The following is a 25,547-nucleotide window of genomic DNA, read 5'->3' as shown; positions in this document are numbered from 1 at the left end:
ACACTGGCAACAGTGAGCAAGCCACCAGATGCAAGAGGAGGTCTCCGTTCTCCTCTATGTTAATAAATCTAGCTTACAGGTCAGCACCTGCATTCTCAGACTCTGGTCCTGCCTTGATTTCTTCCCTTCATGCTTGGCTGTTGTTTACATCTCCCAGAAGCAGCCAATTCTTGTCTGATAGTTCACAGGTTTCAGCACTTAAGCATTTGCATCTGTGAATAGCAGGGACAGTAATCAATAGTATCTTCAACATATCTAAGGCATATTGCCCTTTTCTGCGGTGTAATCAACTACGGCCTAAGCACAACTTTCTAGTTGTTTTGATATTTTAGCAAACTGACCTGACAACTCTAGGGTAAGCGTGGTGACCACCGCATAATCCATGCAAACAGAGATCTTGTGATTTGAAGGTCATTGCTGCTTTCTTCTCAGGCCCATGGGTTCCTCTGAATGTATTATATCTGAAATAATCAGGCTCAGACGATTGTTGATCTTTTCAGAAGGGCAAAAATAGGAAGACTGGGAGAATCAATTTTAAAAAATGTGCTATTGTGCTGTAATTTCCTTCATCAAGAAGTAATTTTTTCTCTTTACTGTGCTTCTAGAATAATTATTCTTATTTCTATTGATTACAGGGCCTGAAATTATACAGAAATTAAACGTTCTCAACATATCCACAACCTCTGTATTTCTAAACTGGAGTAGACCTGTGGGAAACAATAGCTTCTATCAGATACAAGTCCTAGAAGTACCATCTAAGATAATTAATGTGAGCTCAGAATCTGTATCTGTAGATGGCCTGACTCCAGGGATGAAGTACACATTCATAATCACTGCATTTGCTGGAGACAACGTCACACATGGAAATTGGAGTCAGACGTCTACATATACAAGTGAGTACTGAGAATGAACATCAAGTGGAAATGGTTCTTCCATTTTCCGTATTCACATCGTCAGACAAGGATCATATTTTACATTCTACTTGTGACACAGAGGACTTGGGTTACCTCATCAGAATGCTTAATTTAATTCTCCTCTCTTTCACACACCTATATTGAGTTAAAACACTTAGGTGCCAGCTAAAAATAATGATGGATATGTTATTAGCTTATAGGATTAATGAGACAAAAGGAATTGCTACAAATGTTTATGTTTGTGTATGTTTGTTCAGTAGTCGATTATTGCAAATCTTAATATATAAATCAATGTGAAGTAGAATAAAATAACACTAAGAAGTTGATTGCAATAATCAGACATGGAAAACAATTGCAATAATTAATCTGGCAGTATCTAAAGCAAAGCATGCATTACTTATGATGTTGTTTATTATCCAAGGTGTTGTAATGCTCCTGAAGAGTTTATTGATCTGATCAGTTACAGTTTTACTTACTTTTATATTGTATGTGAGATTGTGCTATCTTCAGTGGTAGTGGCTTGGGAACAGCCAGAATAAAAAGAAGGCAGACACCAGCTTTTCCTTAAGTGCAGTTTATTTAGAGTGGAATTGAGAAATGTGCACAGCAAAAAGCAAATGCAACAGGCAGGTCACCTGAGAGCTCAGATGTCTCATAATAACAAAGAGCAGTAGGAAACACAACAAACAATGTAAGCAGCTCTCTTAGACTTCAGGCAAGTCCCAGATGTAAACAAAGGAAGTATTTAACTTACTATCACTCGCGATCCGTAAACGTAGCATGTTATGTCATGTAATAGGGTTCTCTCTGTTCCCCGAGTCCTTCCCTACACTTTTAGTCACTGAGGTCTTATATTCTGGTGAAGGTTCCTCCTTTCACCCAGGATTACCTGTTGGTCTCAATCTTAAGGAGGACTGGGTGAGTGCTGTGCCCGATCCTGTCAGATATTCTGAGGAAGTTAAGTGTACACTCCCTTGGAGAAATATCTAACACTGGCAACAGTGAGCAAGCCACCAGATGCAAGAGGAGGTCTCCGTTCTCCTCTATGTTAATAAATCTAGCTTACAGGTCAGCACCTGCATTTACAGACTCTGGTCCTGCCTTGATTTCTTCCCTTCATGCTTGGCTGTTGTTTACATCTCCCAGAAGCACCCAATTCTTGTCTGATAGTTCACAGGTTTCAGCACTTAAGCATTTGCATCTGTGAATAGCAGGGACAGTAATCAATAGTATCTTCAACATATCTAAGGCATATTGCCCTTTTCTGCGTTGTAATCAACTACGGCCTAAGCACAACTTTCTAGTTGTTTTGATATTTTAGCAAACTGACCTGACAACTCTAGGGTAAGCGTGGTGACCACCGCATAATCCATGCAACAGAGATCTTGTGATTTGAAGGTCATTGCTGCTTTCTTCTCAGGCCCATGGGTTCCTCTGAATGTATTATATCTGAAATAATCAGGCTCAGACGATTGTTGATCTTTTCAGAAGGGCAAAAATAGGAAGACTGGGAGAATCAATTTTAAAAAATGTGCTATTGTGCTGTAATTTCCTTCATCAAGAAGTAATTTTTTCTCTTTACTGTGCTTCTAGAATAATTATTCTTATTTCTATTGATTACAGGGCCTGAAATTATACAGAAATTAAACGTTCTCAACATATCCACAACCTCTGTATTTCTAAACTGGAGTAGACCTGTGGGAAACAATAGCTTCTATCAGATACAAGTCCTAGAAGTACCATCTAAGATAATTAATGTGAGCTCAGAATCTGTATCTGTAGATGGCCTGACTCCAGGGATGAAGTACACATTCATAATCACTGCATTTGCTGGAGACAACGTCACACATGGAAATTGGAGTCAGACGTCTACATATACAAGTGAGTACTGAGAATGAACATCAAGTGGAAATGGTTCTTCCATTTTCCGTATTCACATCGTCAGACAAGGATCATATTTTACATTCTACTTGTGACACAGAGGACTTGGGTTACCTCATCAGAATGCTTAATTTAATTCTCCTCTCTTTCACACACCTATATTGAGTTAAAACACTTAGGTGTGCAATAAAAAAGTTTACCAAGGACTCAGAGGACAGAATAGACAGTGTATTTCTTATGAATAATAGCCTTTATTTCTTACTTTCTATTTAATATATATATATCACTTATGCATAAGGAAGTCGGGTCTCGTAAGCCTAAGAGCCCGACTTAATTTGTGATCGAATTTGGTCATTCTTGAATATCTTTCTCCCCAGTAATTAAGACAACACTCCTTTGAATTCGAGTCTCGTGATTACAGGAAAACGTTTGTTTAGACATTTGATGCTTCTAACATTTCACAGAGCCCTGGGAAACCAGCTAACCTTGAGGAGATCTACATTTTATAGCTTTTTTCCTGGGAGCATGCAACTTCAAAAGATTTATTTATTTATTTATTTATTTATTTATTTATTAATTATTTTGAAGGTTTTGTATACCGACATTCGTTAGGAAAACATCACATCGGTTTCCATAGAACAATAAAATAGCCAACAGGGCTTTACAATGAACCTGATACAATAAACATTAAACAGGGGAGGGGGTGAAGAAGGAGGGGGCGGGGAGGAGGGGGAGTGGGATTAGAGAGTGTGGGAAACCAGGGTTATACTGTACATATGGGTTAACATAAAAACATAGTTAAATACAATTATAATTAGCGTACATGAGGATTATAGTTAATATAAATATAGATAATGTACATTGAAAACTAGGAGGATAGAGTTAAGAATTGGGTAAAAGATACATCCTTTCTTTTATTTATTTAGAGAAAGAGAGACAGAAAAGCAGAATATCGTAATTTACAAGTCAGCAGTGCCCCCTGGACCTCAGATAGTGCATCTGTATTGAACAGATGGCCCCAATATTTCTTTACTATAGCAGTCCCTCCTTTTTGTCCAGGGGCATGCTGCTTGCCTTAAAAATTAGTTATACTTTCACCCATAGTGCATAATCTGCTAAACTCTTCATCCAGAGATGCGTTCTGTGGCACTGCAAGTGTTTTAGAGACCAGTATTTTAGGAACGCTTTTCTTGTATACATAACAATGCATTGAACAGATACACATAAGATTAGAAAGAACACTATAATAGTTATAATAATCATCAACATTTTCTTGGCCCCAAAATCCTAGCATTCTGCCTAAGCCAAACACATCTAGCACCATTATCTGAAACTACTTCCTTAAGAGATTTAATTTCTTGTTGCATTAGTCCCATAATCTTCATTGTCTCATTCATAGTGACTTCCACAGTGGCAGAAAGATTTTCTTTTAAAGCACCTTCAAGTCCAAGAACACCTAAACCAGGAAAATAGTCCTCAAAATACGATGAAAGTATCACAGTCCATCTGGAAATCGAGTAGGTGACCTGCGCCTTTTCTTAGGGGCAAATCAGTTCTGTTGAAAGAAGACACTGGTATAATGTATCCAAAGGAAAACTGAGCAGTAGTATTGAAGGAAATAGTCTTTACTGCTCCCCACGGTGGAAAGAACCATAGTCCTGAAGTCATTCACTTTTACCTCAGAGGTGGTGAAGTAGATTTGTGATATGTTCCCTTCCAGTTACAACAGGAAGGCCCAGCACAGAGCAGCCTTGCTCTTCAATATAAGCCTTGGCAAACAGAAGCATGGGTAAAGGGGTGTACTCATCATGAATATAGTTCCCAGTACACCTGAAGTTGCATCCATAACCAGTAGGACAGGTTCCTTGAATCCTTTTCTCAGCTTCCATAGGGCACAGCTGGCGTATTGCATGGACAGATTGGCTCTTGCTGTGGTCATAATGAGGTAGAGTCCTGTTAAAGCATGGAGAATGCTTATAGTCCACGCAGTATGAAGGATGCGCCCCGGGGAGAGCCGCCATCTTGTTGTAAACCTTATATAGGAGAGCAGTCATGTTTAGTTCATGGTCAAATCATTCATGCACAAAGTTCCATCGTGCGGACAGACAGACGATATTTCACCACACAATAGTAAACCTTTTGTAGATGACGGCCATCATATCGGTGCAGTTTGCCCAGAGAAGCAAAAGCAGGGTCATGTCCATTCCAGTAGCCTCGTGAGAGAGTTCTATGTCCAGGAGCTTCCTGCTGTTGTAGTACTGTAAGCCTTTTTACAGTGAGAAAGATGTACCCAAGTAGGGTGTCCTTCCAATTTTACTGCAGAATGTAAGGTTAAAAATACCTGATAAGGTCCTTTCCACCTGGGAGCCAAGGAGTTCTTTCGCCGAAAAATCTTCAAAAAAACAAAGTCCCCTGGTTTTCACACTCTCAGTGTACACTCACAGTGTACACTGGAGGAAAAGATACTCGTACTTTCTGCCAGTGTGAAGTCAAAACTTTCTGCAACATAAACAAATAATGGTTAAGACATACCTCTTGTGAAAATATAAGAGCAGTGGAGGGTTTTAGCATTAGACCAATAGCCATTGGTCGTCCAGTGACTATCTCAAATGGGGTAAGCCCTGTCTTGGAATGGGGTGATGCCCACCAAGCCATTAGAGCTAAAGGGAGAGCTTGTAGCCAGGTTAAGTGTGCTGCAGCCATGATAATGCCCAGCTTAGTTTTTAGCCTGCCATTGACGTTTTCTGTAAGGGCAGAGGCTTGAGGTCTGTAAGGTGTGTGAAACCTTAGAGAGATTCCTAATGCATTACTTAATGATACAATGATGTCATTCACAAAGTGTTTCCCCTGAACACTATCAATTGATTCTGGGATTCCATATCTTGGAATAAATTCCCTTAGTAAAATCTTAGCTACAGAGATTGCATCTGCCTTTATTACTGGAAAAGCTTCCTCTTTATTCTGAGACGCTGCAAAACATTGTTAGTACATACTTGTTAGTTTGGCATTGGGGTAATTCAATAAAGTCAACCTGGATCTGCAAGAAAGGGCCCAGGGAGCGCATTTAGGTGTGCAGGAGTGACAATCAAGCCCTTGGAGGCCTTGTACAAGTTACATTTCATACACTGAGAACATATGGTATTGCCAGAGCCCTGACTGCTGAAACTAACCCTCACCAGTGGGGAAAGATCATATCTATTAGTGCTGCAGGAGCTGCTTGAGATGCCTGATGAAGGGAAAGTAAAATAAGGGGCAGTATATGTCAGGGGGGCCACTACTTCACTATTCGCCATTTGGGCCGAACCATATTTGATCTTGTCCCTGATTGTGGATTGTGGCCCCTCCTTTTTTTTTTTTTTTCCACAATTTCCAGTCGTCTTTATCCTGTGCCTGCCACTATATCAAATTTCTAATAGTAAAATCTTTGTTTTCCTTATGAGGAGTGGGCGTTAGTAAAAGGCATCTTGCAACTCCTACTGTACTGTTGGTCAGGGCTGCATGCATGGCTGCTTTATCTTGTCAAGTTTTTTTCTCTTTTACTACTGCCAGCCTGAGAGGCAACAAGATAGCTTCCAGCAAAGGACCACTCCCAATCATTCCCCCATCCACTGCCAAAAACTCTCTCACCTTCCACAATGCCCCACAAGTGAGACACAATCCCCCTCCCCCGGTGAGAGGTCCAGCCTCCAGCACCCCCCCTCCCCCCACCGGACACACACACACACACAGCACATTCAATCTGCAGCGAGCCTGCACTATCATGGAAAGTAAACTGCGTCAGCGTTAGAGAGAGGGATATCTTTTAAGCCTTCCCGGGGTTGTAATTCACATTCCATTAACATTGCACAATCATGGTCTGGAACATCTAAATCAATTATTTCTGGTAACAAGGTAGCAGGGGTGAGAGCAGAACAGAGATTATATTCCTTGATTGTAAAAGGAGTTCATACTTTATCATGCGTTCCAATGTGATTACCTGAGTCTTTGCATTATGTGAAACTCTTAAACAAAACATAATATCTTATTTTAATTGACACATTTGAAATTTACCTTTTAATACTTTAAGACCTAATGAATGCAGAAAACATTTTTCTACTCCGATATGACTTATGCAAAACTGGATGTGACAATACAAAAGAACATTAACAAACTAAGGTATCTTAACCTTCTGGGATAACTGTCAGTGCTATAAACTATAAGTTTGTAAGTCATGGTTAATTCTGAATCCTTATTTTTGTATGATTGACTCTAATTACAGACACTACATTACCATGCTATAGTTTATTCTTCTAATGCTACCTTAGTAAGAAGTTTATTAAATCTTCACCTCCTTTACTCTTTTCTATAATGACAAATATTAAGAAACATTTTTAACCTGGTCATAAGAAAAAGGTGTCTGTAAGTTTGGAACCCACATGTTGGTACATGGGTTGTATAGTGTTTATTAATAGATGAAAATATATGTATATATATATATAATGTGAAGCAGTGAAAACTGTCAGGGGAACTAGAGCATCATTCATAAATTCTGCTCCCTGCTCCCTGGCCCCAATATTTCTTTACTATCGCAGGTGCCAGCTAAAACTAATGACGGATATGTTATTAGCTTATAGGATTAATGAGCCAAAGGGATTTGTTACAAATGTTTATGTTTGTGTATGTTTGTTCAGTAGTCGATTAATAGCAAATCTTAATATATAAATCAATGTGAAGTAGAATAAAATAACACTAAGAAGTTGATTACAATAATCAGACATGGAAAACAATTGCAATAATTAATCTGGCAGTAACTAATGCAAAGCATGCATTACTTATGATGTTTTTTATTATCCAAGGTGTTGTGATGCTCCTGAAGAGTTTATTGATCTGATCAGTTACAGCTTTACTTACTTTTATATTGCATGTGAGATTGTGCTATCCTGAGTGGTAGTGGCTTGGGAACAGCCAGAATAAAAAGAAGGCAGACACCAGCTTTTCCTTAAGTGCAATCATCAAACCCCTACTGAAAAAACCAACTGCATCACTAACGGACCCAGCTAACTTCAGACCCATTGCAAACCTGCCCCTGATCTCCAAACTGATGGAAAAAGCCGTAAATAAACAACTGTCCGAATATCTCGAGGAGCACAACATTCTTTCCCCGGCACAATATGGTTTTCGAAAATCACGAAGTACAGAGTCACTTTTGCTCTCTCTCACTGATAATTTACTTTTGAACCTGGAGAAAAAACAGTCATTCTTACTGGTCCTTTTAGACCTATCCTCAGCGTTCGACACGGTAAATCACCCACAACTCCTAGAACAACTATCATACATAGGAATAAAAGGCACAGCTCTCAGTTGGTTCAAATCGTTCCTATCTAACAGGTTTTACAAGGTCAGAATTAATAACAAGGAATCTGCCCCCATCCTATCAGATCAAGGCGTACCTCAAGGTTCATCCCTCTCTCCCACCCTATTCAACGTCTACCTCCTCCCCCTCTGCCATCTGCTATCACAACTCAAACTTACTCATTACCTCTATGCAGACGACATCCAGATCCTCATCCCCATTACAGAATCTATTCAAAAAACCTTCGCCTACTGGGAGAATTGTCTTCAACCAATTAAACAACTACTTTCCAGCCTGAACCTGATTCTAAACTCTAGCAAAACAGAGTTGCTACTGATCTCACACAACCCGAACACCCACACACCCAGCCTGACACAAACCACATCTTTTAACATGGAGCTCTCTGCCGATGTCAGGAATCTAGGAGCATGGCTTGACAACCAACTTAACCTAAAAAAATTCATAAACACAACCACCAGGGATTGCTTCTTTAAACTACAGGTCCTAAAGAAACTAAAGCCACTCCTTCACTTCAATGACTTTCGTCTCGTTCTTCAATCCATTATTTTTTCGAAACTTGACTACTGCAACTCAATCTTACTGGGCCTTCCCGCCATCAGCATCAAACCCCTACAGATAGTACAAAATGCCGCAGCCAGAATCCTAACTAACACTAATAAAAGAGACCATATTACCCCTATCTTGAGCAACCTCCACTGGCTACCCATCAAACAGAGAATCCTATATAAAACATTAACCATCATTCATAAAGCAATTCATAATGACGCACCTATATCTCTACAAACCCAACTTCGTCCACACTCATCTGCCAGACCCATCAGAAGCGCCTACAAAGGCACATTAGTCGCAGCTCCGGCCAAATCAACACTAAGAAAAAGAGCACTCTCCACTGCGGGACCACACCAATGGAATGCGCTCCCACCAGACCTTCGACTCGAACCCAATCTACCAGAGTTTAAAAAAAGGTTAAAAACCTGGCTTTTCAGGCAAGCGTTCCAATTCCCAGAGTGTAACTAGGCACCTCCTCCTGACTCTCAAATCCAACCATTGCAGGGTGTCACTAACACATTGACACTTAATTTCATACCCGCACTTACTTATTCTCATGTCTATTTAACAGTCGTTATTCACCTTTATATAGCCGCTTTTTGCAGACCATATTCGTTACTAAAATTCCTTGTAAAAAGATGAACTCACACATACTATTCATTACACAGTTAAGGTTTTGTTAATTGTTAAATTTGTTAAATATAATTATTATTACTTTCAATGTTCATTGTAATAAGGTTAAATAGTTGTAATAAGGTTCAATGGCTGATTGTTATTGTTCAATGTTCCATGTAAAAAAAACCCCGGTCTAACCTCCCAGACCAGGGCAACCTTTTCGTTACTTGTAAACCGGATTGATTTGTATTGTATACAGGAATTCCGGTATATAAAAATTAAAAATAAATAAATAAATAAATAAGTGCAGTTTATTTACAGTGGAATTGAGAAAAGTGCACAGCAAAAAGCAAATGCAACAGGCAAGGTCACCTGAGAGCTCAGATGTCTCATAATAACACAGAGCAGTAGGAAACACAACAAACAATCGGGTCGATACTCTAAGGCCGCGGTAGAAACTGCGGCAGTGTCAGGCGCACCCTCGTTCCCCCCACGCACAGTTCTCTTCACCTACCACTCTATACTCTCTTCTAATTGCATGCAAATGCATGCCGCGGCTGCGAAGCCTTAGGCAAGCGTTAGGCCCGCGCAACCCATTTTACTGTATAGAGCGCCTATACAGTATCCTGGGTTCGCGGGCCTAACACTTCATGGCCGCGCTGGTATCTGTCATTTCAAATGTCATTTCAAATGACATTTGAAATGACAGGTACCAGGAAGTGGACAGTTATGTTCCCCGATGCTCGGCAAACTATCCCCCAGCCCCCGCTCACCTGCCCTGGCCCCGTCCGGTCTCCGGTGCAGCCCCAGTCCTGTCTCCTCCTCCCGAAGCAAAAAAAAACAAAAACTGAAAAAGTAGCAAGGTTCGGGCCTGCTACGATAGTCCCTTCTCCCTTCTCCTCTCCTCCCGATTTCGGCGCTCAAGGCAGCCGGGTGGGCGTGCATTCATCCAGGCAGAGGGAGCCGGTGGCGAAAGCGGCCTCCGGCTCCCTCTGCCTGGATGAATGCACGGCCCCCGCCGTGCGATTTCGGCGCTCAAGGCGTGACGTCATGTCATGTGACTGCCTTGAGCGCCGAAATTGCACGGGCATTCATTCACTGCGGGCGGGGGCCGCTGGATGAATGCACGCCGGTAGTAAATGAATGCCTGTGTGATTTCGGCGCTCATGCCTTGAGCGCCGAAATCGCACGGGCATTCATTCACTGCCGGCAGGGGCCGTGCATTCATCCAGGCAGAGGGAGTCGGAGGCCGCTTTCGCCGCCGGCTCCCTCTGCCTGGATGAATGCACGCCCACCCGGCCGCCTTGAGCGCCGAAATCGGGAGGAGAGGAGAAGGGAGAAGGGACTATCGTAGCAGGCCCGAGCCTTGCTACTTTTTCGGTTTTTTGTTTTTTTTTTGCTTCGGGAGGAGGGGCCAGGACTGGGGCTGCACCGGAGACCGGACGGGGCCAGGGCAGGTAAGCAATGTTTTTACACTTTTTTTACACCATTTTTTACACTTTATTCCCGTTTTAATTTTTGAACACCACACTAACACCACACTAACACCAAGTAGAGGGTAGCGGTAAACTAACAGGTTAAGGACGCGGCAAAATAGCGGGTTACAAAGGAGATAATCTGAGCGCGTGTCACAGTATCGGAGGGGAATAGCTAATTCCTTCATTATACAGCTAATTCGTTCATTTACATATCATATACATGCTGCGTGCGGAAAGGGTTATGCGTCTGTTTTAAGAAGCGCTAAGGACGCGTGAAACTGGAGACTGTATCGCTGAATCGCCTTACGCATCCGAATTGTGCGCTCCCAGCACGTTACAGACGGGAAATCTTCAACCGCACGTTACAGTATCAACCTGAATGTTAGCAGCTCTCTTAGACTTCAGGAAAGTCCCAGATGCAAATAAAGAAGGTATTTAACTTACTATCACTCGCAATCCGTAAAAGTAGCATGTTATCTCATGTGATAGGGCTCTCTCTGTTCCCCGGGTCCTTCCCTTCACTTCTAGTCACTGAGGTCTTATATTCTGGTGAAGGTTCCTCCTTTCACCCAGGATTACCTGTTGGTCTCAATATTAAGGAGGACTGGGTGAGTGCTGTGCCCGATCCTGTCAGATATTCTGAGGAAGTTAAATGTACACTCCCTTGGAGAAATATCTAACACTGGCAACAGTGAGCAAGCCACCAGATGCAAGAGGAGGTCTCCGTTCTCCTCTATGTTAATAAATCTAGCTCACAGGTCAGCACCTGCATTCTCAGACTCTGGTCCTGCCTTGATTTCTTCCATTCAGGCTTGGCTGTTGTTTACATCTCCCAGAAGCACCCAATTCTTGTCTGATAGTTCACAGGTTTCAGCACTTACGCATTTGCATCTGTGAGTTGCAGGGAAAGATCTAATCAATAATATCTTCAGCATATCTAAGGCATATTGCCCTTTTCTGCGGTGTAATCAAATACGGCTTAAGCACAACTTTCTAGTTGTTTTGAAATTTTTGCAAACAGACCTGACAACTTTAGGGTAAGTGTGGTGACCACTGCATAATCCATGCAAACAGTAATATGGGGATCTTGTGATTTTAAGGTCATTGCTGCTTTCTGCTCAGGCCCATGGGTTCCCCTGAATGTATTTGATCTGAAATAATCAGGTTCAGACGATTGTTTATCTTCAGATGGGCAAGAATTGGGGGACTGGGAGAATCAATTTTAAAAAATGTGCTATTGTGCCTTAAATTCCTTCATGAAGAAGTAATTTTTTCTCACGACTTTGCTTCTAGAATAATTATTCTCATTTCTATTGATTACAGGGCCTGATATTATACAGAATTTGAACGTTCTCAACATATCCACAACCTCTGTATTTCTAAACTGGAGTAGACCTGTGGGAAACAATAGCTTCTATCAGATACAAGTCATAGAAGTACCATCTAAGATAATTAATGTGAGCTCAGAATCTGTATCTGTAGATGGCCTGACTCCAGGGATGAAGTACACATTCATAATCACTGCATTTGCTGGAGACAACGTCACACATGGAAATTGGAGTCAGACGTCTACATATATAAGTGAGTACTGAGAATGAACATCAAGTGGAAATGGTTCTTCCATTTTCCGTATTCACATCATCAGACCTTGATCACCTTTTACATTCTACTTGTGACACAGAGGACTTGGGTTACCTCATCAGAATGCTTAATTTAATTCTCCTCTCTTTCACACACCTATATTGAGTTAAAACACTTAGGTGCCAGCTAAAAATAATGATGGATATGTTATTAGCTTATAGGATTAATGAGACAAAGGGAATTGCTACAAATGTTTGTTCAGTGGTTGATTAATTGCAAATCTTAATTTATAAATCAATGTGAAGTAGAATAAAATAACACTAAGATGTTGATTGCAATAATCAGACATGGAAAACAATTGCAATAATTAATCTGGCAGTATCTAAAGCAAAGCATGCATTACTTATGATGTTGTTTATTATCCAAGGTGTTGTGATGCTCCTGAAGAGTTTATTGATCTGATCAGTTACAGCTTTACTTACTTTTATACTGTATGTGAGATTGTGCTATCTCGAGTGGTAGTAGTAGTGGCTTGGGAACAGCCAGAATAAAAAGAAGGCAGACACTAGCTTTTCCTTGTGCAGTTTATTTACTGTGGAATTGAGAAAAGTGCACAGCAAAAAGCAAATGCAACAGGCAGGTCACCTGAGAGCTCAGATGTTGTATTTTCTACTGGAGCAGTAGGAAACACAACAAACAATGTAAGCAGCTCTCTTAGATTTCTGGCAAGTTCCAGATGCAAATAACAGAGGTATTTAACTTACTATCACTCGCGATCCGTAAACGTAGCATGTTATGTCATGTAATAGGGTTCTCTCTGTTCCCCGAGTCCCTCCCTACACTTTTAGTCACTGAGGTCTTATATTCTGGTGAAGGTTCCTCCTTTCACCCAGGATTACCTGTTGGTCTCAATCTTAAGGAGGACTGGGTGAGTGCTGTGCCCGATCCTGTCAGATATTCTGAGGAAGTTAAATGTACACTCCCTTGGAGAAATATCTAACACTGGCAACAGTAAGCAGGCCTCCAGATTGAAGAGGATGTCTCCATTCTTCTATAGGTTAATAATTCCACCTCACAGGTCAGCCCCTGCTTTCTCAGACTCTGGTCCTGCTTTGATTTCTTTCTTTCATGCTTGGCTGCTGTTTACATCTCCCAGAAGCACCCAATTCATCTAGATAGTGCAGGGGAGGAGCCAGCTGTCATGGTATATTGACTGAGTAAGTGAAACATCAGGGCATGCTAGAAAAATAAGGTTCCTGGATGGAATAAAATACATATTTATTGAGCAATTGGTACAGGAACCAATGAGAGAGGGAGCAATTTTATATCTAATTTTTAGTGAAAAACAGGATTTGGTGAGAGAGGTAATGGTGATGAGGCCGCTTGGCAATAGTGATCATAATATGATCAAATTTGAATTAATGACTGGAAGGGGGACAGTGCTAAACTTTCAAAATGAGAAACTTTGATAAAATGAGAAAAACAGAAAAAACTGAAAGGTGCAGCTACTAAGGTAAAACGTGGACATTGTTAAAAAATACCATTCTAAAAGCACAGTCCCGATGTATTCCACACATTAAGAAAGTTGTAAGGAAGGCAAAACAATTACCGGCATGGTTAAAAAGTGTGGTGTAAGAGACTATTTTAGCCAAAAGATCTTTATTCAAAAACTGGAAGAAGGATGCAACAAAAGAATATGGGATAATGCATAAACGTTGGCAAGTTAAATGTAAGACATTGGTAAGACAGGCTAAGAGAGAATTTGAAAAGAAGTTGACCATAGAGACAAAAACTCACAATAAAAACTTTTAAAATATATGCAAAGCAGAAAGCTTGTGAGGGAGGCGGACCTTTGGATGATCAAGGGGAAAGATTAAAAAATTTCTTTGCTTCAGTGTTTACTGAAGAGGATGTTGGGCACGTACCCATTCTGGAGAAGGTTTTCAAGGGTAATGATTCAGATCAACTGAATCAAATCATGGTGAACCTGGAAGATGTGGTAGGCCTGATTGACAAACTGAAGATTTGTAAATCACGTGGAACGGATGGTATACACCCCAGAGTTCTGAAGGAACTAAAAAATGAAATTTCAGACCTATTACAATTAATTTGTAAACTATCATTAAAATCATCCGATGTACCTGAAGATTGAAAGAAGGCCAATGTAACCCCTGTATTTAAAAAGGGATCTAGGGGTGATCCGGGAAACTATAGACCGGTGAGCCTGACTTCAGTGCCAGGAAAAATCATGGAAACTGTTATAAAGAATAAAATCACAAAACATTTAGATAGACATGGTTTGATGGGACTCAGCCTATATGAATTTACCCAAGGGAAGTCTTGCCTCACAAATCTCCTAAATTTTTTTGAAGAGGTGAATAAACATGTGGATAAAGGTGAACCAGTAGATGTGGTGTATTTGGATTTTCAGAAGGCGTTCAACAAAGTCCCGCATGAGAGGCTTCTAAGAAAACTAAAAAGTCATGGGATAGGAGGCAAAGTCCTTTTATGGATTGCAAGTTGGTTAAAAGACAGGAACAGAGAGTAGGATTAAATGGTCAATTTTCACACTGGAAAAAGGTAACCAGTGGAGTGTCTCAGGGATCTCTACTTGGACCAGTGCTTTGTTTTTAATATATTTATAAATGATCTGGAAAAGGGGTATGACAAGTGAGGTGATCAAATTTGTGGATGACACTAAATTATGCAGAGTAGTTAAATCTCAAGCAGATTGTGATGAATTGCAGGAGGTCCTTGTGAGACTTGAAGATTGGGCTTCCAAATGGCAGATGAAATTTAACGTGGACAAGTGCAAAGTTATGCATATAGGGAAAAATAACCCTTGCTGTAGTTACACAATGTTAGGTACAATCTTAGGAGTTAACACCCAGGAAAGAGATCTAGGCGTCATAATGGATAATACTTTGAAATCGTCGGCTCAGTGTGCTGCAGCAGTCAAAAAAGCAAACAGAATGTTGGGAATTATTAGAAAGGGAATGGTGAATAAAATGGAAAATGTCATAATGCCTCTGTATCGCTCCATGAGGAGACTGCACCTTGAATACTGTGTACAATTCTGGTCACTGCATCTCAAAAAGGATATAGCTGCACTGGAGAAAGTGCAGAGAAGGGCAACCAAAATGATACTGGGCATGGAATGGCTGCCCTATGAGGAAAGACTGAAGAAATTAGTGCTGTTCAGTTTAGAGAAGAGACCACTAAGGGGGGATATGATAGAAGTTTACAAAATCATGAAAGGACTTGAACAGGTTAATGTAAAATGGTTATTTACTCTCTCAGATAATTGAAGGACCAGGGGGCATTCCATGAAGTTTGCATATAGCTTATTTAAATCAAATCAAAGAAAATTCTTTCACTCAGCGCATAGTTAAGCTCTGGAATTCATTGCCAGAGGATGTGGTTAAGGCAGTTAGCGTAACTGGGTTTTAAAAAGTTTTGGATAAGTTCCTAAAGGAAAAAATCCATAAACTGCTATTACGGTAATTAATTAGCAATGGTAGTTTGTGATTTATCTAATGTTTGGGTACTTGCCAGGTACTTGTGACTTGGTTTGGCCACTGTTGGAAACAGGATACTTGGTCTGACCCAGTATGGCATGTCTTATGTTCTTAGGACTAGACCATATACTTTGTACCAAGTCTGTTTTTGACAAGCTTCATTCTTGTGATATGATTTGAGGTATGTTCGGACCGTTCTTTGGTTACTGCTAAATTTCTCGTTGCAGAAAGGGGGAGTTCTCCTCCCTCTTGGAAAATGTCTGCTTTATTGTACCACGATAAAGATTTTGCCCCTTTTTTAAGGGAAAAATGGATGGAATATAAGGAGTTCAATGATTTTGAAGGGACTGGATCTGTCATCTTTTGGAATACAGCGAAAGCTGTGTTACATGGCCATATAATAGCTTATCAAGTTAGGAAAAAAACACAAGAATGCCGCCCGAATGTTAGAACTTTCTAGGGAGCTGCTACACCTAAAGGCTGTTCATATAGGTGTGGATTTTAAAAGGGTTACGCGCATAACCCTTAAAAACCCCCCTGCGCGCACCGAGCCTATTTTGCATAGGCTCGGCGGCGCACGCAAGCCCCGGGACGCGCGTAAGTCCCGGGGCTTTGCTAGGGGGGGGCTTGTCAGGGGCGTGTCGGGAGCGGCGCAACGTTCGGGGCGTTCCGGGGGGGCGTTCAGGTGGGCATGGTGCCGGCCCGGGGGCATACCGGGGGACATGGCCGAGGCCTCCGGACCAGCCCCTGGGTTGGGTGATGGCACACCAGCGGGCCACCGGCACGCGCGACTTTTGCAATAAAGGTAGGGGGGGTTTAGATAGGGCTAGGGGGGGTGAGTTAGGTAGGGAAAGGGAGGGGAAGGTGGGGGGAAGTGGAAGGAAAGTTTCCTCCGAGGCCGCTCCAATTTCGGAGCGGCCTCGGCCTCGGAGGGAATGGGCAGCGCGCGCTGGGCTCGGCACGCGCAAGGTGCACAAATGTGCACCCCCTTGCGCGTGCCGACCCTGGATTTTAAAAGATATGCACGGCTACGTGCGTATCTATTGAAATTTGGCGTACTTTTGTTTGCACCTGGTGCACGAACAAAAGTACGCGCTCGCGCTTTTTTCTAAAATGTACCCCATAAAGTATATGTCACCTCATCTGAAGCAACAGATTTCTAAAATACGTGGTGAGCTGAATGCTTTGTTTAGATGCCAAGGCAAAGTTTAATCTTTTTTTTTTTTTTCATTACAAATTATTCCAGTGGGGAAATAAGTCTGGCAGGCTTCTTGCGAATTTGCTACGCAATACCAAGGCTAAACCTTTTTGACCCATATAAATATTAGGGGCATAGATGTACAACTAAGCATGCAATATTGGAGGCATTCAGACCTTTACACGAGCACCAAGCCTGGATGCTGAGAAGACTTTCGACCGGGTTGAGTGGGCTTTTATTTGCTGGGTTTTAAAAAAAATATTAATTTTGGTGAAAAATTTATAAGCCAGGTTCAGGTAACTTTATGAAGAACCCTTGGCTTGGATTTTGATGAATAGGGAGTTTTCTTCTCCTCCTCTCCACTTGCATTGTGGTACCAGAGAAGACTGCCGCCTTTCTCCCTTATTGTATATCCTAACCTTGGAACCTTTATTTATTTATTTATTTATTTATTTTATTTATTAACTTTTATTTACCGACATTCGTGCAGCACATCATGCCGGTTTACAAAGAACTCAGGTGGGTGATACAATAAAACAATAAAACAAAAACTAATAATACTAAAGCTTAGCGTTTTGGCTGTATTCCAAGGTATAACCGTTGGGAGAACAGAAGTTCAGCTTGGCTTCTTCACTGACAATATGTTGTTATTTTTGGGCAATCCTGTTACCTGCCTCTCGCACATCATTGACTGTATTACTTCATTTGGATTGAGAATTAATTATCACAAATCGGAAGCATTTCCCTTGGATCCTGGGTTAGTTCAAAATGGGAGGGAAATTTTCCATTACAATGGAATGTATGTGCTCTGAAATATCTGGGGATCTGGCTTACCATTCGCCTATGGGTTTATATAACATTGAATATTATTGCTCTTCTTGCTAATGTGAGGTTACTTCTTGAACGTTGGTCTGCATTTCCCCTGTTATGGGACTCTGTGCTGTAATAAAGATGATGATTCTCCCTAAGATATTGTACACCTTACAGATGCTCCCGCTTCGGTTGTGAGGAAAGGAAGTAAGGGATTTTAAGGCTATGATGTCCTCTTTTATCCAGAAAAATTAACATGCTAAGATGTTAAGTAAAGGGGTGGCTTAGAGATCCCAGACATGGCTTTACAATGTCGCATGCTACACTATATTTACAAATGGACCTCTCTGCTAGGGATGTGCAGAAGGAAAAAAATTGTTTTGTTTCGTTTTTAATTTTGCCGGGACCAAGATTCGTTTCATTAGTTTCATAAGGGGAAAAACCAATTCATTTATTAGTTTCATTCATTTTTCATTTTTCCATTAAAGTCAATGGGGGAAGTATTTGCAGCCTATTTTTGGCTGCAGAATTGGGGTTTTCTTATCAATTCTGATGAAACTTCTGGGGAGCAATCATCAGAACGAGAAAAGAGCTCCAAGGTACTTAGACTGTGGCAAAGTGGCACCCAAGTGGCATGAACAGCTTAAGGCACTGTAAAGGGGCTTCTTGTTTGAAAATACCAACTTACACTATCTTCCACCCACACCACCCAAACCCTGTCTGCAACCTACCCCAGGGGAGAAAGATCAGCAGCAAAATGCCACTGCTGGCAGCTTGTCTCAGTGAGAGAGACAGAGAGACAGTCTGAGTTCAATTTAAAAAAATGTGGAGTAAAATACCCTGGTTGGCACAGCAGCAAAAACGAACAAATATCTTTTTCAATGGAAAATTCTATCAAAGTAGCAAGCACAAGCAACAACAGCAATTGAATATAGATTTGAGATACTAAGACTAGCTCTGAGTAAAGCCACCTCCCTAGCTAACACCCGAATAAAAAGTGCGTGGCACGCCATGGGCTTAAGGTATAAATAGTACAGTGACAGCAGGAACAGCATCACAGAGCACTGAGAGAGAGAAGCGATTGGCTGCATTAGAAAAATGCTTAGCTCTGATAGGTTGCATTCTCGTCTCCTTGCCAACCTGTATGATAGGGTTATGAGGTCACTTATGATTCACAGGAAAGGGCTGTTTTTGCTATGGATACTCCCACATGTCCTTCTCCTATTTCAAATGGCCGCTAAGAAATCACTGTGAACCAAAAGAATGAAACTAATATGATATGTTTAATTCGTGGGGGATCGCCATGCGTTTCTCAAACCCACAAATCAAACGAACAGGGACTTATGCATTGCGGATTGCACATTCGTTGAAAACGAATGCACATCCCTATGCTCTACAAAGGAAATTTGTTGGAGAGAATCTATTGAATGAATGGACATGGCCTTATAGAAATCTGAATCTGCTACATTACTCTTGGAGGTCAGTGAGTCGGTTAACCTCCTGTGCATTCTGGGTTGGAGCAGCGTTTAGAGCAAGGAGATGATGAAGGGAACATACAGGCAAGGAGTCCTTCCTCTCTCCTTTCATATCTTTTGTTGGCAATAAGGATTTTCCACCAGGATTGGAAGGCTCTGTGTTTCATTCATGGGAATTAAAATGATTTGTTGTTGTTGTTTCTGGCAATTGATTGATATTGAGATGAACTGTTTCCATTCCTTTCAACAATTACAGGAGCAGTGGACAATTCCAAGGTCACATTTCTATGCCTACTTATAGCTCAGGCATTATGTTAGACAACTAAGTAGGGGAATGTTTGCCCATATAGCTTTCACTGATGCAGAGGAATCCTTTTTTGAAATGGTCCCAAAGTTTAATGCGATTAGAATTTGGATGATGTCCCTCAAAAAGCAAATTCCATCGTCACATCTTGGTAAACTGGTTATGCAATGGTCGGGTGACATTGGTTTATAGTTGGAAGATGATTTACTCCAAGCTTTCTTGGGTTTTTATAGCCTTATCCTTCCAGCTAATCTCAGGCAAATATAATATAAATTAATACATCGAGTGTACCTTTCCAGAGATAGGGGGTACTCATATGAAGCTTTGGGACTCAAATCTCTGTTTATTTATTTATTGGTTGATTGATTGATTTTATATACCATCGTTTGGGGGGGACCATCACAAAGGTTCACATAATTACAATAATATCAATTAAAACAACGAATGTATAAATGAATACATTATTAGTAAATAAATAAATAAATAAGGATAGGCAGTAAATGAGATCCAAAAGTAAGGTGCAATGTTAGTAATACATAAAATAGAAATAAAATCATATACAATAAGACATCATTAAAAGGAATAAAATCAGGAAGGCCCTTGATGAAAGGTGGGTTACTGTGTCATAATTCTTATGGTTGTTATGTTGGATCCTGATAAGTCTTCTTGAATAACCAAGTCTTTACTTCCTTTCTGAAGGAATTTACATCTGATTGTAGCCACAGTTCTACTGGGAGAAAATTCCATATTTTAGGGCCTGCCAATGAGAGGGCTCGATCTTTAACCTGACAAAGGTGGGCTGATTGAACTGAAGGGATGCTTAATAACTCTTTATTTGTGGATCGTAGATTGCGTTGTGGGGTAGCCAGTCTGTTTGTTCTCCATAGATAATTTTATGCAGTATGCATAGGATTTTGTAGTCGATCCGGTACTTTATAGGTAGTCAGTGTAAGGATATTAATGTCGGTGTTATATGGTCACATCTCTTTGTGCCTGTTAGAATTCTGGCCGCCATGTTTTGTAGAATTTGTAGTGGTTGAATTGAGGATAATGGAAGGCCAAGTGCAACAGTGAAGTCAGGACATCATATAATACGTTTTTTGAATGCACTATGTAGCAAACCTTTTGGGGACACTTCTGGCAGCTGCTAGAAGCTGCTTTCAAGTGGGAAATTCCATGGGATGGCAAAATATTTTATCTACATTTATTTCCGAGGCATATCTCTCTTTCTCAGGGTGGGAAGAGATTTCTGGCAGTCTCTCTTGCCCTGGCTAAAAAAATAATCTTATCCAATTGGCATAACACAGATCCACCTTCTTTTCAGTATTGGAAGAAGAAGATGCTGCATTATTCTCTGCCCTAGAATCATTTCAACATTTGAGAGGTCAAAAAACATTGTTATTTCTATGGGGCTCTTTTCAATTGTGGGAAAAGGCTTCTACTTTGTTATAATTCAATGTGCTGCCTTCGTGCTTTAGGAGATGGTCACTCATACTGCTCTTTCCTAGATTATGTTATGGGATGGTGTGAGTGTGTGACTGAATGTATGTATGTTCTAATCAACAATATATTCAGCATATGTAAGGGATATTGCCCTTCTGTGCGGCCACAGCATACATAAGGGACATCACCCTTTTCTGCGGTGTAATCACAATGTAGCCTAAGCACAACTTTCAAGTTGCTGTGAACTTGTAGCAAACAGACCAGATATCTCTATGGCAAGGGTGGTGACTGCTCTATAATCCATGCAAACAGTAATAAGGAGATCGTGCGATTTTAAGGTCATTGCTGCTTTCTGCTCAGGCACACAGGTACCACTGAACCTATTTGATCAGAAGTAATCAGGCTCAGATGAGTTGCATAACATTTCAGTACGGCAAGAATAGGAAGACTGGACAATCCATTTTAAAAAATGTACTATTGTCCCTTAATTTCCTTCATCAAGAAGTAATTTTGTCTCGTTACTGTGATTTTAGAATAATTATTCTCTTTTCTATTGATTACAGGGCCTGAAATTATCCAGAATTTGAACTTTCTCAGCATATCCACAACCTCTGTATTTCTAAACTGGAGCAGACCTGTGGGAAACAATAGCTTCTATCAGATACAAGTCATAGAAGTACCATCTAAGATAATTAATGTGAGCTCAGAATCTGTATCTGTAGATGGCCTAACTCCAGGGATGAAGTACACATTCATAATCACTGCATTTGCTGGAGACAACGTCACACATGGAAATTGGAGTCAGACGTCTACATATACAAGTGAGTACTGAGAATGAACATCAAGTGGAAATGGTTCTTCCATTTTTCGTCTTCACATTGACAGACTAGTATCACCTTTTAATCATTTTCTAACTGTGGCGCACAGGGCTCAATTCAGTAAATCACAAGGCTTAGCTTAATACCCCTCTCATTCACATACATATAATGAGTTAAAATACTGAGGTGCCAGGTAAAATTAATAAAGGATTTATTATTAGCTTATAGGAATAATTAGACAAAGGGAACTGCAGCTGCTACAAATATTAGTCTTTGTGTATGTTTATTCAGTACTCGATTAATCGCAAATTAATGTATAAATCAATGCGATGTAAAATAAAATAACACTAAATGGTTGATTGCAATAATCAGACAAGGAAAACAATTGCAATTATTAATATAGCAGTTTCTAAAGCAAAGCATGCATTCCTTATGACGTTCCTTAGGATCCATGGTTTCATGTGGTCCTGAAGAGTGTACCGTTCTGATCATTTATAGCTTTTCTTACTTTTATGCATTTTGTGTGATATCTGTCACTGGCAAGCAAGCTTCCAGAGACAAGAGAGTGACCCCTTTCCTCTCTGTGTTATCAATCTTGACCTCACAGTTTAGCACCTGCTTTCTCTGACTCTGGTGCTGCTTTGATACCCTGCTTTCGTGCTGGGGTGTTGTCTATATCTCCTAGAAGGTCTCAATGTTTATTTGATACTCCTCCAGGTATAAGTACTTAAGCATTTGCATCTGTGAATAGCAGATCTACTCAGTCGTAACTTCAGCATATGGAAGGGACATTGCCGTTCTCTGCGGCCTATTCACAATGTGGCCAAATCAGAACTTTTAGGTTGCTGTGAACGTTTAGCAAACAGGCGTGGTATCTGTAGGGAAAGGGTGGTGACCTGTCTATAATCCATGAAAACAGTAATAAGAAGATCTTATGATTTTAAGGTCAGTGTTCTGTTCTGCTGAGGTCCAGAGGTGTCTCAAACCCTAATTGACCTGAAGTGATCAGGCTCAGATCAATTGCATAATAGTCCAGAAGGGCAACAATAAGAATAGTGGAGAATACATTTAAAAAAAATTGCTATTGTCCCTTAATTTCCTTTATCAACAAGTATTTTTTTCTCATTACTGTGCTTTTAGAATAATTATTCTCATTTCTATTGATTGCAGGGCCTGAAATTATACAGAATTTGAACTTTCTCAGCATATCCACAACCTCTGTATTTCTAAACTGGAGCAGACCTGTGGGAAACAATAGCTTCTATCAGATACAAGTCATGGAAGTACCATCTACGATAATTAATGTGAGCTCAGAATCTGTATCTGTAGATGGCCTGACTCCAGGGATGAAGTACACATTCAGAATCACTGCATTTGCTGGAGACAACGTCACACATGGGAATTGGAGTCAGACGTCTACATATACAAGTGAGTACTGAGAATGGACATCAAGTGGTAATGGTTCTTCCATATTTTGTATTCACATCTAGAGACTAGCATCCCCTTTTACTCACTTTCTACTTGTGACTCAGAGGACCTGGGTTACTAAATCAGATTGCTTAATTTAATAATCCTTTCTTTCATACTCGTATTTGTTGTGTTTGTGGCATTGTGGACCCTTGGACGCTGTGTAGATGACTCCACCCATGGGGAGGGGTCCCGTGGGGAACCACAGCGATAGGCTAAACTCAGCAGACACGGAATGAATGGAAGGCTTTATTGTATTGCTGTAGATAGATGGTTTGAAGCAAGAAGGTAAGGTACTGAGGTCTGCGAGATGCCAATACGTTCAACAGTCTCAGATGTAGAATCTCACCCAGATGTTCAAGAGAGGTGGGGATCTTTAAATGAGAGTTGAGGCCCTCCACGAATATGGCACATAAGCATCCAGGGCCCCAATGTAGTTCGGATGCTAAAGTCTTAAATTCAATTGCAAAGTCTGTAAGTGGCTTGTTACCTTGCTGAAGATTGAGCAAAGCAGATCCAGCGACAGTCTGGCGAGCCGAGTCATCAAAAACAGACTTAAAACATTTTAGGCATCCTGGTAAGTCGTTCAGGATAGGATCTTCATGTTCCCATAACGGTGAAGCCCAGGCCAGGGCTCGTCCTTCCAGGAACGATAGGATGTAGGTGGTCTTCGAAGCTTCAGTAGGAAAGAAGGTAGGCTGTAATGAAAAATGCATGCTGCATTGATTAACAAACCCTCTGCACATCTTGGCTTCACCCGTAAAGCGGGTAGGCGTGGATAAAGGTACAGTGGTCTTGAGGGTTACCACTGGGGACAGAAATTCCTTCATGGGAAGAGCTGAAGAATTCAGTTGAGCATGTAACTGATTGAAGGCAGTAGCTAGGCTCTCCAAAGACTTTTGTTGTTCCATGATCCACTGGGCTAGGCCAGGGATGGCCTGCAGGGCCGTGAGCTGAGCCAAGTCCATGGAGTTAGCAATTTGTTGTGTTTGTGGCATTGTGGAGATGTGGAGATGACTCCGCCCATGGGGAGGGGCCCCATGGGGAACCACAGCAATAGGCTAAACTCAGATAGCAGACACAGAATGAATGGAAGGCCGTATTGTACTGCTGTAGATAGATGGTATGAAGCAGGAAGGTAAAGCACGGAGATCCGCGAAGTGCCAATACATTCAACAGTCTCAGATGTAGAATCTCACCCAGATGTTCAAGAGAGGTAGGGACCTGTGGTGCGGGCAACGCCGAGCCTGGTGGGTGGAGTTGGAGCACCAGATCGTAGAGGTACTCACAGGAGTGTAGGCATCTTCCTGGTAGTGAGATGGTGGTACAGGATACATAGACTGGTAGGCCCTTAAGGATAGTCCTGATAGTCCGGAGATCCTGAAAAGAATAAGAGAGACCCCCAAGGAGCGGTTGTCTCAGTTAGTAGAGGTCCCGAAGGGTGATGGAAGCGAGGACCGGGTGCCTTGATCTTCTAAAGGACCTGTTTTCTGTGATTCCTCCTAAAGTTATCGTAGCGATACTAAGTCAGAGGAAGCAAATAAAGCAGATTTAGTTTAAAAAAAACAAAAAAAAAGTTTTTGAAAAAGAAAATTCCAGGCGCCCAATAGACACACACAAGATACACGGTCCAGGCCACCAGTGTCCTGTGTGCCCGATGCCGAGGAGGCGCTGGGGACACACAAATTTTCCCTAGTGCTTCCTTTTTAACGTGACCCCTAATTTAAATATTGCATCACGTGCGCAGGAGAGGTGACTGGGAGTGCTTTAGGAAAACAGGCACTCAACCCTGAGTGCCCAATTTCTGCGTACAAATATTGTATCACCCGTCCCTTTTTTTTCCTCTTCTTATCAGTATACTGACCCCTAGTGGTGTAGAGCCTCACATAAAACATTTCTCACTATGTCCAGATCTGCTTCGTTTGTACAAGTCCCATCACGGAAGGAAGTGTTACGTTTGCTGGCCGCATGGCTCCGCGGCTGGCCTCACTCATCAGCCTCCGTGCTGTGGCAGAAACAGGTCCAGGGGTCGCTGGGAGCTGCTGCTGCCATTGCACCAGTCCCTCCACAGCCTCGAGCCACCAGCCCAAGGCCGCAAACTCCACGGGCCTGAGCTGCCAGGCCGACGCTAATGACCTTTCAG

General features: G+C 41.3%; 1 protein-coding gene across 4 annotated transcripts in view; it reads left to right on the top strand.

The window, feature by feature from the left end:
• The window catches only part of LOC115098948 (receptor-type tyrosine-protein phosphatase beta-like), a 101,060-nt gene that overhangs the window by 45,455 nt on the left and 30,058 nt on the right, over positions 1-25,547 (top strand). For 3 of the 4 annotated variants that reach the window (XR_003858646.1, XM_029616094.1, XM_029616095.1), the window contains 5 exons: positions 636-893; positions 2,538-2,795; positions 12,114-12,371; positions 21,683-21,940; positions 23,108-23,365. Coding sequence is in view for 3 of the 4 variants with exons in the window: in XM_029616094.1 (XP_029471954.1) it covers positions 636-893; positions 2,538-2,795; positions 12,114-12,371; positions 21,683-21,940; positions 23,108-23,365 (1,290 nt within the window). In the remaining variant the exon portion in view is untranslated. The remainder of the gene's footprint in view (positions 1-635; positions 894-2,537; positions 2,796-12,113; positions 12,372-21,682; positions 21,941-23,107; positions 23,366-25,547) is intronic. The other variant, XM_029616093.1, reaches the window with a different exon arrangement.

The sequence above is a fragment of the Rhinatrema bivittatum genome, chromosome 9 (genome assembly GCF_901001135.1).
Source record: "Rhinatrema bivittatum chromosome 9, aRhiBiv1.1, whole genome shotgun sequence".
Classification (NCBI taxonomy): Eukaryota; Metazoa; Chordata; class Amphibia; order Gymnophiona; family Rhinatrematidae; genus Rhinatrema; species Rhinatrema bivittatum.
The sequence above is the reverse complement of the archived record's forward strand: the minus strand, read 5'-3'. Positions and strand labels throughout refer to the sequence as shown.